Here is a 14,250-nt window from a genome sequence, read left to right as displayed (position 1 = left end):
AAAGGGAATCATTTGTCAGAATGCACAAGACTTCATCACATAGACCTTTGTTTAAAACATGTACATTGAAGTAAAGGTTTCATAGTGAAGAAATTGCATGAGCGATTTTGAAGACTCAGAATACATCTACACAACCTTGTTTACTGCAATTCCAGCAATTTTGGAATTGAAGCACAGTAATGTAGAAAGAATGCTGTTACTTGAAGACCAGTTGTTTTATTGGATCAGTAGCCTTTTGCCAATGGGATTAAAAAATACAAGTATTTCAAAATGCTAGGAGTAACCTTAATCAAATTGTATTTTTCACACAGGTGTTACGACCATGTTCTCTGGTCATGGAAAATATGAGGCATGTCTCGGGGTTACAAACTGTGGTAGTAACAATAGAAGAACTTGTTATAAAGGTAAGTTAGATTATTAAAGCTGTCTTTTGAAGAAGAGCTTTGTAAAATGAGCTGTAGCTTATTTTTTTTTTTAATCCATGTATCCCTACCTAAAACTTTTGTTTTTTTCCATCAGTTTAATTCTGGAAATAGGCATTTTTGTTTTTCAGGGCTGCTCTGAGTTGGAAAAATCATTACATATTTATTGTTTTGGCCATCTCTTGGCAAAAAAAGGGCAAATTTAAATACTGGATACTAGGATTCCTCCAACTGGTTTCTTCCACTTTTATGAAACAACCCTTTCCCTGCCACTGCCAGTATTTTTCTCTTCCGAGAGGTTTATAAACAGGAATGTACACAGAATTGCATGTTAACTTAAGGCTCTTAATGTGAATTCCATGGTGATACACAATGTGAAATAGTGTTCTTAGTAGGTAAATTATTAAGCAAGTATAGTAAAGGTATATCTGAGTATAACTTGCTAACTCTCCTATAAAAATCCTCATACTTTTGTATTTCTGATCTGAAAAAATAGCCAGTAACGAAATTTAAATTGGAAACAATAGTATATTATGCTTAAAGCTTTTGACAGATGTACTGTACCATTAAGTGAAATGGTATTGTACATAACTCTGATATGCTTTTTTGAACACCTTGAAATTCTTAAAAATTGATTTTTAAGTGTTGACGATTTACAGTGTAGTAGGGAAAAGGTGTCTGGCTGCTGTTGTGTGAATACCATGTCTTGGTAAAAATGAAATTGCAATCTTAGAATATTCTTCTTGACCCTGTGGGATTGTGAGAGAGGACCTAGGAAATGTTATGGGAAAGGAAAGTAAGAGGAGGTCCATGAATAGGTTCTGTTTCTTAGAATTTAAGCTGCTTAACTTGTTTTTTTAATGCTGTATACCTGTATCAAGAACCTAAGAGTTACTTGCCATTTTCATGTATCATGTATTTTTATATGTTCATCAATTTTAAAATGTTTTGAGTAATAGATGATTTTTTGTTGTTGTTGTTCAAGATCTCACCAATAATTCTAAATACTGTGGTGACCATTATGGCTGCCCTAAAGCCAAAAGCGACAGAAGAGGATTCTAGAGGAGCAACTGAAGTCTGTGAAAATTTGTGGCAAGTGAAGCCTTTAGATCAATACAATGCTTGGTTTCTTGGTGTTGATGTAGCTACAGAAGCAACAGAAACTTTTAAGGACTGTGAGCATGCTGTGAAACAAGAGAAGTTTGACATCGTAGTGAAATCTGTTCAGGTCACCTTGGAATGTGGTCTGGGACATCGCACTATTCCTTTATTGTTGGTAGAATCTGTGTTTTCAGGTGTGCTTAAGAACTGGTCCTCGCTGATGGAGGTCTCTGCTGATATGTCACTGGAGGTTTGTACTATCAAATTATTTGCAATTTAAAACGTTACTGCACTTATTACCTTAATGTTCAAGTAACTTCATTTCTACTAGTTTCTAGCAATAGCTGAGTTAAAAATAGGTTTGCATTGTAATGGTCTTAGGAATTATTCAGTTGTCAGGCAAGTATTGAGTAAGCATATTTGTTATAGGAATTTCATAGATCAGTACAGATATACATGAATTCAGTAGGAGGTTTTAATGGCAATTACTACTGTGAAATAATTAACTCCTGTATAATGATAACTCCTTTCTTTACTGGTTATGCAAGTAACCTTCTTTGCATTGCTAGGTGTGCATGTCACAATAGAGTATGGAAGATACATACCTAATCATATAAAATGAGGTCCCAAAAGGGAGGAGGGATGGGGACAACAGCTGAAAGTGAGCTTCCGGAATTGCGCCTGGCCAACAGTTTTTTATTCAGATATGCAGTGTCTGAAAAGAAATAAATATTTAAGGTGGCATTTAGATGAATTGTTCCAGTGGGCCAGATATAGACTAAAGAGTTTTTTTTGTTCAGGCCAATTGCTATTTCATAGTAAAAATGAAGTACTTTGTTGAAGTTACTGATCTCAAAGTCATTCTCATGGACACTGTAGGAGAAAATAGAGACTGCATTATATTAATGAAATGTGTTAAATAAAAAGCTATGAAATTACTAGGCTGCTTGGTCCTATTTCTTTTTAAGTAAGCCAGATAGTTAATGCTTTAAAAATCACGTCACTGAAGAAAAAATGTATGATGTATTTCACTTGTGTGTATTGATTTTTGAAGCTGTTAAATATTAATACTAGACTTCTGAAATGTGAAAGAGATTAAAACAGCTTTTTCAGTGTACTAACTACTTCAGGAAGGAACTTCTTCATACTAAATTTTGATTCTTTCTTTAGGTCCATTATTACAATGAAACTTTTGCAGTATGGGAGCCTCTTATTGAAAGAATTGAAGGAGGAAAGAAGCAATGGCGTTTAAAGCTGGAAGTATGTAAATGTAGTGGAAACTATGTAAATACTTGGTTTGAATAGACAGTTGTATTTTAGTAATTTTTTTATAACAGAACAGTGACCATTCAAATGCAGTTACTTGGAGGGAACTACGGAATTTTGCAGGGAAATATTCAGTCTGTAGAAATCTGAATAATGTTATTTGTCTAGTGCATGAGCAAAGCATAGCATGCAACCACACATGCAGAAATGGAATAAAATAACTTGTTTGCCTTCGATATTGGTATAAAGTTTCCATGTTACTGACAAGTTTAAGATGTATTACAGGTTTATGAGGTAAGGTAGGTATTCCTCTGCTTGGCAAAAGTTTCAAGTGTAGACCAAGCTTTTTCCTGTTTTAACATAGGAGGAAGTAGTTCAGTATGTTCATAATTGCCTAAAGAAATTTTGGTTTTAGATGAAGACTAACCCTGTCCAAGAGAGAAGTTTGATGCCTGGTGATGATTTCATTATTCTTCCTGAGCCACAAACTGCAGTTAACATTTCTTCGAAGGATACAATGAATATAACAATATCCAAATGCTGTCTCGCTGTTTTCAGTAACCTAGCCAAGGTAATCCTAACAGGCAAAAGGTGCCAAATTATTTAGCTTTGTGGTAAGTTTGGACTTTAGAAGAGCTTTCTGTGCTGCTATCTCAAGCTAGTGATGTTTTTAGAGCCCTGACAAGTGTTACCTATCAGTGATGAGGAGTTTTACTCTGATAGCCCTATAGGGGTAACAAAAAGGCGGTGCTGGCTTTTGAAAGGGAAGTACATTTCTGTTAATATGTCAGAAGATGAAGTGTAGGAAACATTTGTATTTATTGGAGGGCTTTATTTTCATTCAGCTTGCCGTTTCTTTGTAAGACTGTTCCATAGTAGAATACTAAGAAAAGTGTGCGTTTTAGGATTGGCTATTAAACTGTGAAAGTAGAATGTCCTGTTTTATTTTTTTTATTTTTTCTTCTGGTCATGTGCACACTTATGAGTGTCCAAGGCTTTTTTTTTAATGGGAGAATAAATTTTGCTAACTATATCAAGCCATTTGCACAGAATCTGTCTCACTCCCAATTGAGTGATTTTTTTTTTTTTTTTTTTTTTTTTTTAATTTTAAATGAACAAGAGTTCTCTAAGCTAGTATATTGGGGGGTCAGTTAATACAACTTCTGTGTAATAAAACGTGTTAGTAAGCGTATGTTGTGGTTAAGTACCAAGTATGTGTATGGTGAATGTGTTTGGGAATTTGGTGTCCCATATCTTTGTTTTCTCTTACAACGCTCCAGCAACAATAAAAATATCCCCATGAGGAGCACGAATACTTAGTATGGTATCATCATTTGTTGTTAGATACAGAATAGTAAAATCTCCATAAGTAAACTTTACTTCTCTGAAATATTACTACACATATCGATCGATCTATAGTGTGTGTATATATAGAGTTTTATATATATATATATATATATACACACATACATATATCTATTCAAAACACTATTTTCTGGGCCCTATCTTTTAAAGACTTCAATTTTTTTATATTTCTTGCTGTGGCTATTTAGATATGGTTACATACTCATTATATTGTTTTAATTATGGATGTTCTTCATTGCAGGCATTTTCAGAAGGGACTGCATCCACGTTTGACTATTCCTTTAAAGACACAGCTCCATTCATAGTGAAAAATGCCCTGGGTGTTCCTCTTAAAGTGCTTCCTAGCTCCAATTTTCGGATTGTTAATTCAGTTGAAAAAGCAAATGTGAACCTTGTAGAAAGTGGCCAGAACATGGAACTAGAATACTCAGTTTTTGAAGCTCCTCAACAAGGAAAGCTGTCTACATTGCATCGGCAAGAGAGTTCCATCTTCTCTTTAAATTTAGGTATTTTAATAGGGAACACTGCATGTTACTATAAATTGAGAATGGGGAAAACAAGGGAGTCAGCATGGTTAAATTCAGTGTAATTAAAATTTAGGTGAGGTATGTTTTGTTGAAACTGCTTTCGAGTACTGATAGCAATTGAAAACAAACAAACTAAAACCAGCTACTGCTGGCTTCTTAAAATGATACAAAATGTATTCTGCCCAGTTTTCCAGAGAATGAAAAGTGCAGTATTTTTCTTACCTTTTTGAACAAAATGGAAGATGCTTTAGTATAGTCATTGATAGATCATCTTAAAGGCTCCTGAGACATGGGCTTGTGGGTTCCAACTCCTGTTAAACAGGACCTTCATTTCTCAGCATCCTTACTACCCATTTATTTTTTTGTAGTTAGTTATTTTGCTTAGAGCGTTTATGAATATTCTGTGTTTTCAGCTTTGCTAAAGAATATTCCTGGGGGCATAGGACATCATAACTCGTCATACATAATTTTTTTTTTCTCCTTTCTTTCCAATTCCTTATGAAGATACTTGGCCACGATGAAAAGATAATGCTCAGTGTTGTAGTTGTTAACTTAAAAAATACGCTATTCATCATAATATGACGTTACGGAAAGTTAAGGTCTTCAAGAGTTTTCTGCTTTTAAGCTTCAGTTTTCCCTTGTGCTCAAATGCCACTTAAAGTTGTTTTTGCCAGAGGGCAACTTTGACAGTTGCCGAGTCTAGAGAAACTTAAACATTGTTCAATTCTTAAAAAAGGTAATGTGATTTATGTTTTGCATAATTAACACCTGTGTATTTTTGTGGATTAGAACTTCAAGGATACAATGAAGTGGTAAACATTCCTATTGCCAAACCAGGGCGGCGACTGTACAACATTAAAAACCTTCTTGTTGATCGTTCAGACTCTATTATTGTCCAGATAGATGCTACAGAAGGAAATAAGGTTATTAGTGTACGATCTCCTCTGCAGGTAAACAAAACTAAACCTGAAATAAATATTCTTCCCTCTGAGTGACTTTGCTTTTCTTACCTTTTTTTTTTTGTTTTCAGATAGTACTTTCCCCAAAAGCTGATTAAAGGCAAATTATTAAGTAACTTACTGTATTTGTTAAACTATTTTTTATTTATACTATATACTTTTTTTTTTTTTTTCTGGGAGATGACAAGTTAGATTTTTTTTGTAAATTATTCTTTGTTTAGCTTTCTAGTGTCCCGTACACTGAGTTTGGAATACATACATTGTATGTGGTTTATTTTAAATGCATTGTAAGCATGTTTTTCAATTCATGGAACTTAAAAGGAAGCATAGTCTTCTCATATGCTTGCATACTGTTCTCCTTCAGAACCGTATTTCTTACTAAGATGTGTTTAAGTCTATTGTCCAGGTGAGTGATTAAATCTACTATTTTCCTTCCTTTTTGCTATTCATATATTTTTTTTTAGAAATGAGTACCAAACAAATGTAATGGAAGTCATTCTTTTTGATCCTAGATCAAGAACCATTTCTCCATCCCATTTATAATCTATAAACTGGATAGGGACTCCAGATCGCTGGAGCTGATTGGCATATCTAAGCCAGAGGAGGAATTTCATGTTCCTTTACATTCATATAGGTATGCTTTTTCTGTTCTATAGGGCTATTGTTTGCAAGACTGATACACAAATATAGCATTATTGTGGGAGCTTAAATTTGTACTTGGAACTCTTCCTGGTTGGGAAAAAAAAAAATCCAACAAACAAAACTGTCTTTATTAGGTAATTACACAGTGTGCTTGCAAAAACCCTCCAGAAAGCTAGCAATTACTTTGAAATGGGTGCTGGTAGCTGTTGATGCAAGGACATTTTGTGTACCAATTCTGTCTTCTTGTCGTAGGTGTCATTTATATGTTCAACCAACAGGAATATTAGAGGGTCAATTCAGAGAGTCCACAACTTACATTGCCTGGAGAGAAGAGCTACATAGAAGCAATGAAGTAAAGTGCTTGTTACAGTGCCCAGCCACTGAGATGAATTTCTTGCCTCTAATAGTCAGCTCAACAGCTGTACCCGATCAACTGAATTTTATTTCAACATCTGGAGAGGAGTGGGATCCTGCCTACATCATCCACCTTTATCCTACGCTGACTGTGAGGAATCTTTTGCCGTACTCCTTGAAATATTTGCTTGAGGTAGGTTATTCCATGGTTCTGTTCTGAAATGCTTTCCTTGATTTTAATGAAGATTTGCATACACTTAGAACTGGAGGTAGAAGTAGAGTAGAAGATACTGAATGCTGTTTATTGTATATTCTTCTGTAAATTACAAAGTTGGCTGATGGATTCGCCCTAGGAATGTGGGGGATTAGTTATTTTTTCCTTTGGATCTACTTAGCCAGTTTCGCTTTGCTCCTGAAATATTAAACCTGTATTGGATTGGTGTCTCTTAAATACTTCTGAGATCCTGTTAATGTATTGCAGGATAGCTTTTGTTTCACAAGGAGAGATGTAAGGAAAAAAAGCCTGAAAGTATGGGTGCTTTTCTTCTATGTAGAAAGACAACTTGTCTCCATTCCAACACCGACTCTTTACTGAGTGCTACTGTGAGGCTTCCCATGCACAAATCAGAGGATTTCTTTGCAGAATCCTATGTTGACGTTCTTGCTCTACTTGCAGTATCTTCTGTTTCTAATACACGTTTTCAAAGAAGAGCTGAATGATTCTGGTAAATAGAAATGGCATGAGGATCTGTAGCTATCATCCTAGTTTGTTCTGTTTTGTCCTGGTCACACAACTGGCTGTCACATTCATTTAGATCTTCCTTTTGCTTCTGTCTGCTATAGTAAGAGCACTATTACCAATTTTCCTTCCCTTCACTCCACTTCAATACCCAAAGTCAAAGAATGTAAAACAGTGTGCCATTGCCTTAAATAAACTAGTAATTCAAATCTGTTTCTGAAGTAACTTCATCTGTAGGTGAGCTTATAATCTTTATGTCCATCAACTAACCAAGCCTGGCCACTGCTCAGTATGGTATGATACACCGTTTTTTTAGCTAAAATGAGGAAAGCTGCTGTTCTGAGGTGCTGGTCCCTAAGGAGAGCTGTGGTACCCAGCAGTATGACACAGCTGCCAGAGTTCTGTCTTCTGCGTTGTTTCATGTGAAATGTCTTGGCTGTGCATTTGCAGCACAAAAAATTCAGTATTGCACCTAGTAACATTGCCATGGAAATGAGAACTCATTGCCAAAATCTACTGGAAGTCACGTAGGAAGGAAGGAACAAGGATGGGGGATACATTGGAACTCATTTGTCTTCCTGAAATCCAGAATCGTTTAGTCTTTACTGTCCTGCAAGAAAAGTGCAATTGACATCAAGTGGTTCATAGGAAATGAAAGTGTTTGGAAGTTGGGACATAACGCTACTAAAATACATAATGCACGAATACCCTGAAAGACAAGAAAAACGCTGTTTTGTGAATACACGTTCTTCATGTTAAAAGCTTAATTTGTCCCTTACAATTTTTACTACAGGGAACAGCAGAAATCCGTGAATTGCTGGAAGGGAGTGCTGCAGATGTATTTCATTCCAGAATTGCTGGGGAAATAATGGAGCTTGTCTTGGTAAAATATCAAGGCAAAAACTGGAACGGACATTTTAGAATTCGTGATGGGATGCCTGAATTTTTTCCAGTGTGTTTCACCTCCGATTCTGCAAAAGTGATGACAGTGGACATTTACATACACACCAGGAGAATCGGAAGCCGTATGATCTTGTCTGTGTTCAGTCCATATTGGATAATCAACAAGACTTCCCGTGTTCTCCAATATCGAGCTGAAGACATTCATGTGAAGCATCCAGCAGATTACAGAGATATTGTTTTATTCTCCTTTAAGAAGAAAAATATTTTTAGTAAAAATAAGGTATGCTTATTTTAGGTGATGGTGGTAGTGCTATTAAAATCCTGCTTTGAAGCTGAAAACTGAGCTGCCCTTCCCATTCCAATCCATCTACACCCTCAGGAGAATTTTTGTCAAAGGTTGGAAGCTGGGTGGCCATATAGAGTGGGTAGGTCCTGAATAGTCAGTGGGTACCTTCCCAGCTTACTTCCCGGAAAATTCTTCTGTCTCGTAGAGGAATTTAATGAATGTATGCAAGATGGAAGTAAATATACCTGTGGAGGTATGTTCCAGTGAATTAAGAAAAATCACAGACTTGTCTTAATCACCTCGGTGCTTTGACATTTAACATGCACAATGTTGAATCATACTTCTTTTATATTGTTTTGGCATGGCATTTCCATGGCTAAATGAAGAGTACTGTGGTAAAAGATACTTTTTTTTTTCTTTGTAAAGTGACCCCTCTTTCCATTTCATTATATTTTTTTCACCCAACAGTAATGGAAGCAGTTGAAGAAACAGTCTTGACAAGGTGTTCCTTTGATTCTTTTAATTCCACTTCCAGTTTGTAAAGCAGTACAAAATTGTATTTTTTTTTTTCCATCACTGTGTGTGCTCTCAGTAACCATAGTCTGTTACTACTTTTATTGTAACATCTTTCCCAGACATCAAGCATAGACTAACAAATGAGAATATGAATAATGGTACTACATGCTTAGGCTTATCTTAAGTTATATAAAGTTTTAAAAGCACTTAAATGTCTTCTTAGTACTGCTACATGTGATATAGAAGCACTCCATAATGCATGAACTCTAAAATTAATTTATTGAAGCATTTTCCACGTCTTTTTTTGTGTGTGTGTAGATCCAGTTATGTATTTCAACAAGTGCATGGTCCAGTAGCTTTTCCCTTGATACTGTAGGAAGCTATGGATGTGTCAAATGTTCAGCTAATAACATGGACTATCTGGTAAGAAAGCTTTGATGTGTTTTGTGGGGTCTCTTGAGGCACTTTTGTCTTGATTTCTTTCTTTTCTTCATTTTGAGGCCTTTATTTCACTACTTATACTGCTTTTAAATCATGGCAATATTTAATGTCTTGGCTGCTAATTCTTAAATATTTAAGGTCTTGGCTGGTACTCAGATCTATGCCTGGTTACAAGTAGTTTCATCAACAGAAATTCCATTATGATTGGTCATTGTGTTTTACATAACAGATGACTAGTATTAGGCCATTGGAAAATACACGAACCTTGATAGTGAAGACAAAAGAGTTAATGTTCTAAAGTTTTAATTGTTTGGGATTGTTTAGAGCCTCACTCTACACAGTGGCCAGCTTTGTTTAAACTAATTTCCAAAGCTAAGCAGAATAAAAATTGCAATTTGTTCTGCTTTTGGAAGCACAGCTCCAAGTAATACTTTAGAACTTCGTTTCCATGTACTTTTTAATTGATTTCTTATGATATGATCATTTTAGGTTGCCTTGATTTACAGCAGAGGTGTTCCTGTTGGAATTTTCCCTGCTAAGCTGATACTCATACTACAGCTAAAACTGCTTGTTTACCATTGTGCTAATCATATTGCATAGTGCACCACATTTTACTGCATGCTTCTTTGTTCTCTTATTGCAGGTGTTCAGAACAGGAGTATTCTGTGTTAGCCTTTTTATTTACTGTCACATTGGCTTTCCTTCCATGAAGTAAACATGAATCTTCATGTTAATTGTTTGATCAAATTGTCCTTGTTCAACAGGTTGGAGTTAGCATCAAAATGAGTAGTTTCAACCTTACCAGGATAGTTACGTTCACTCCATTCTACACAATAGCAAATAAATCTTCTTTGGAACTAGAAGTTGGAGAAATTGGTCCTAATGGCTCTTTTCCAACTAACAAATGGAATTATATCTCAACTTCAGAGGTAATATTTCTGTCTGCTTCCTTTTGGGTGTTATCATAGATGAATAGCTGGTCTCCAGCTGTCAACTAAGAAAATAAGGTTTCTATAAATGCTCCATCTTCTCTAAGGCATCCATCTCACATTGGATGCTTCACACATCTCAGGGCAACATTTAGATAATTTACTAAATTTACTTGTTATATCTCTTAGTAGAGATGAGAGTGACAACTGGGGCATCTGAATAGGTGTCTCGCGCAAGATTGTTTACTACTGTTTACTATATTAAACCTATTCAAACTGTTCAAGTGCTTATTTCTTGTTTTATAGTGTCTTCCATTCTGGCCTGAAAACTCATCTGGTCAACTTTGTGTAAGAGTAGTTGGCTATGAAAGCTCATCCAAACCATTCCTGTTTAAAACCCCGGATAATGGTACTCTGCTGAGGCTGGAAGAATTGGTGAGACTATGACTTTGTGTGGTCCATTTTTAATACTCTATTTTACTTTTGTGAAATTGAACTTAGTACAGCTTGATTCCCCAAGTTGAGATGGAAGCCTTGTACTTTGAGGTCTTGGTGCATTGCACTTTAGTACTCTTTCATTTAAAAAAAAAAAAAAGGCTTTCAATCAAGTCGACAATATTCTCAGTGTTTTCACAGTTGTCAGATTCAGTCAAGATGATCTAGTTTTGACAAGCTTATAGGAAGCTGAACAGCTATAGTGCTATTAAATTAAAAATGATATACTATGCTTAAAACATTCCTTTGCAGTGAGTGTTTCTTAGGTGACTTGATTTTCTGCTGGGTATCTGAATATACAATATCTGTCTTGTTTTCTTGATGATCTAATGTATGTTCAGGATGGAAAAAAATATGTCTGACTTTAGAATTGAGTTAGTAAAATCATAATTCTTCGTGAATTTAATCTCTCCGAGTATTCAGGAATGTGTATGTAATTGTGGCATGTTCAGACAAGCCTCTGAAGATAATGCTTCTCATAATTAGCTCAGATACAAATGATGGTGAAGATAACTTCATCTCTCCAAGTTTGCTGAAGCAGCTGGAAAAACTGTTTTCAGAGCAAGATGTCAACATGGATCTGGAGTTCTGTTGGCACAGTTGTGTATTTTATTTAAGCAGGGTCTTGAAAGCCATTAAAAGAAAGGGTCAATGTGATTTGATGGGAGGTTTAATCAATAGAATTTTTCTGTGCAGTGATAGCTTTGTTAACAAACTATCATTATTCTACCTTTAAGAACTTTGGTACAGTTGTGTAGACTTGTATCTTAAACCTAACTTTCATTTTTATAATGTGAATAGAAGGGAATGTCTGGCTATAGTTTTTACTGAACTTACTGAATGAAGTAATTTTTAAAACGTTATGCGTCTAGTTTTAAACAGCATTTTTGGTATAATTGGAATATAATTTTTGAATTAAGTTAAACCTACAGTCTGTTCTAACCTGAATTTATGGATAGAATAAATACTGAATTTTCTCTCTAACTTTCTTTTCAGAATGGGGGCTTATTGGTAGATGTGAATGTGTCTGAGCATTCTACTCTCATAAGCTTCTCAGATTATCATGAAGGTGCTGCTCCGGCTCTAATTGTTAACCATACTTCATGGGACTCCATCAAATATAAACAGAGGTATGTGAAAGAAACAATCATTAGTTGTTTAACAAGTAGATAAACTTTGAGAAGAAAGGTTCTTCTCAAAGGTTCTCTTTTACCTTTATGGTGAAAGGTACCATAAAAAATATTATACACTTCTGATGAAGTATTTTATTCCTGCTTTTAGTCAGTCTTTATAGTTTGAGAACGTGGAAAGAGTATAGTAGTAGTATAGATAGATCATAGTTCACAGGCAACCTAGCTACAGCTGGTCTTGTTGGGAGCTGGTAGCCTAGACCTTTCATGCCTCACCGCTAAGAAGCTGTAGTAGTGGAGTATATAGCGCCACTATCTGTATCACTTTAAGCAGCAGTCTTAAACAGCAAATGCTATTGTCTTTCTTACTATTTTTTTTCTAACTGCAGTGGATTACAAGAGGAAATGGAGTTGAAACCAAAGCAAGCATGCCTGTTTGCATGGACAGATCCAACCAAAACAAGAAAATTGACCTGGGGCTACTCACAAAATTTTGGTGAACATGACCTACTGAAGGTAAATCTCAGAAGCAGAGAAGTAAATACTTGAACTGGTCTAGGTCTATAACAAGTCTAAAAATTTTCCAAGATGTTATATCACTATGGTTAAATTCATTACTGCTTTGGGCTTTTGAGGAGTGGATTTTAACTATCTCAGTTTTGACTCACAAATTAACAAACAAGAAATCTCTGCATTCGAAATACAGAACATTTTTAAATCATTAACCATTTTTACTGCTTTGCGGTATGTGATTTAATTAATTCTACTTACATGACTTAATATTCTAGGTCATTTCTTTTGCTGTGAAGACTTTGTTCCCTAATCATTGCCAGTGTTCTTCTCATCTGTAATTATTGCTGGAATGCCTACACTTGAAAAGGAAAAAAAAAACAACAGCAGCAAAAAAATAAAATAAAATAAAATAAAAAATATCCACACTTCTTGCCAGTGCTTGGAATACAACACTGCACTAAATCAGTATGACAAAGTAAACTGAATCAACAAAAAATTATTATTTTGGTTCTGGTTTGCATGTGTGCCAGTAAACTTGTTTATATACATACAGCAATATTATTCCTCTAATATACCTATACATATATATATTTTTTCCAATACAGGATGAATGTGGCCAATTTCCATATAATGCAAATACTCAGATACACTGGGTTTCTTTCCTGGATGGACGCCAACGAGTGCTGCTGTTCACAGATGATGTTGCATTAGTTTCCAAAGCATTACAAGCAGAAGAGATGGAGCAACCTGATCAAGAAATAAACTTGTCAATTCATAGTCTTGGACTTTCTCTTGTTAACAACGAAAATAAAAAAGAAATCTCTTACATAGGAATTACTAGGTACTGCATATAGAAGCCTAAAAATTCATTTGAATAATCAAAATTTGACAGTCAATTTTAATTCTGGCAGTACAGTTGAATTGGTGGGAATGTCTTTCCAATGAGATATAAGTGGAACCTCTTAAGTAAAATAAAGTTCTGCCTTTATTCCTATTGTGTGATTTGATTAGGATATAATTGCTCTATTTCTTAGCTTCTTTTAAAAAGTAAGTAGTATTTATTTCAAGCCTGAAAAATGAGCATTATATCTTTTCACATGGTTTGTATGCATAAGAAAGGCTTCAGTACTTTTAAATTGTAACCTTCTTGTATGTCCTGCAGCTCTGGTGTTGTTTGGGAACAGAAACTGAAGCAGAAATGGAAACCATTTAATCAAAACCAAATAAACCTGTTGGAACAAGCCTATCAAAAATACCTTTGTAAGAGTGCTTTCCAAGCTCCAGGTTGGCATAAACTAGACAACAATACTGAGGTATGATTTGAGTTTCAGTATTTAAATGACTGTAGTACCTGAATAACAGTGAAAACAGACTTGTGTTGCTAATTATGGATAGATGACCTATTAACAGAAACACAAAATGAACAGCAAACTTCGTTGGAATAGTTTCATATTCTATATGGAATATCTTGTTTTGAGGTAATACTGAGGCAATGTTGAACTATTTTCCATAGTTTTATTAGTAGGTAACAGATTATTTTTCAGGATCAGGTTAGAAACATCAACTAGGTACAGAGCAGCCTGTAAACATCTCTAATTATAACAGTGTGAGATAACTTGTGAATTAGTTATTACTGTTGTTATGACACAGAGGTGCTTGATT

General features: G+C 35.1%; 1 protein-coding gene across 3 annotated transcripts in view; it reads left to right on the top strand.

Moving 5' to 3' along the window:
* Positions 1-14,250, top strand: part of VPS13C (vacuolar protein sorting 13 homolog C) — an 87,414-nt gene that overhangs the window by 52,299 nt on the left and 20,865 nt on the right. For all 3 annotated transcript variants that reach the window (XM_035335298.1, XM_035335297.1, XM_035335300.1), the window contains 16 exons: positions 312-404; positions 1,408-1,773; positions 2,694-2,783; positions 3,205-3,360; positions 4,396-4,660; positions 5,471-5,631; positions 6,153-6,274; positions 6,535-6,829; positions 8,169-8,558; positions 9,399-9,503; positions 10,286-10,450; positions 10,757-10,885; positions 11,942-12,075; positions 12,465-12,591; positions 13,194-13,429; positions 13,751-13,901. In XM_035335298.1, coding sequence (XP_035191189.1) covers positions 312-404; positions 1,408-1,773; positions 2,694-2,783; positions 3,205-3,360; positions 4,396-4,660; positions 5,471-5,631; positions 6,153-6,274; positions 6,535-6,829; positions 8,169-8,558; positions 9,399-9,503; positions 10,286-10,450; positions 10,757-10,885; positions 11,942-12,075; positions 12,465-12,591; positions 13,194-13,429; positions 13,751-13,901 — 2,985 coding nt within the window. The remainder of the gene's footprint in view (positions 1-311; positions 405-1,407; positions 1,774-2,693; positions 2,784-3,204; positions 3,361-4,395; positions 4,661-5,470; positions 5,632-6,152; positions 6,275-6,534; positions 6,830-8,168; positions 8,559-9,398; positions 9,504-10,285; positions 10,451-10,756; positions 10,886-11,941; positions 12,076-12,464; positions 12,592-13,193; positions 13,430-13,750; positions 13,902-14,250) is intronic.

The sequence above is a fragment of the Oxyura jamaicensis genome, chromosome 10 (assembly GCF_011077185.1).
Source record: "Oxyura jamaicensis isolate SHBP4307 breed ruddy duck chromosome 10, BPBGC_Ojam_1.0, whole genome shotgun sequence".
In the NCBI taxonomy this organism is placed as follows: Eukaryota; Metazoa; Chordata; class Aves; order Anseriformes; family Anatidae; genus Oxyura; species Oxyura jamaicensis.
The sequence above is the reverse complement of the archived record's forward strand: the minus strand, read 5'-3'. Positions and strand labels throughout refer to the sequence as shown.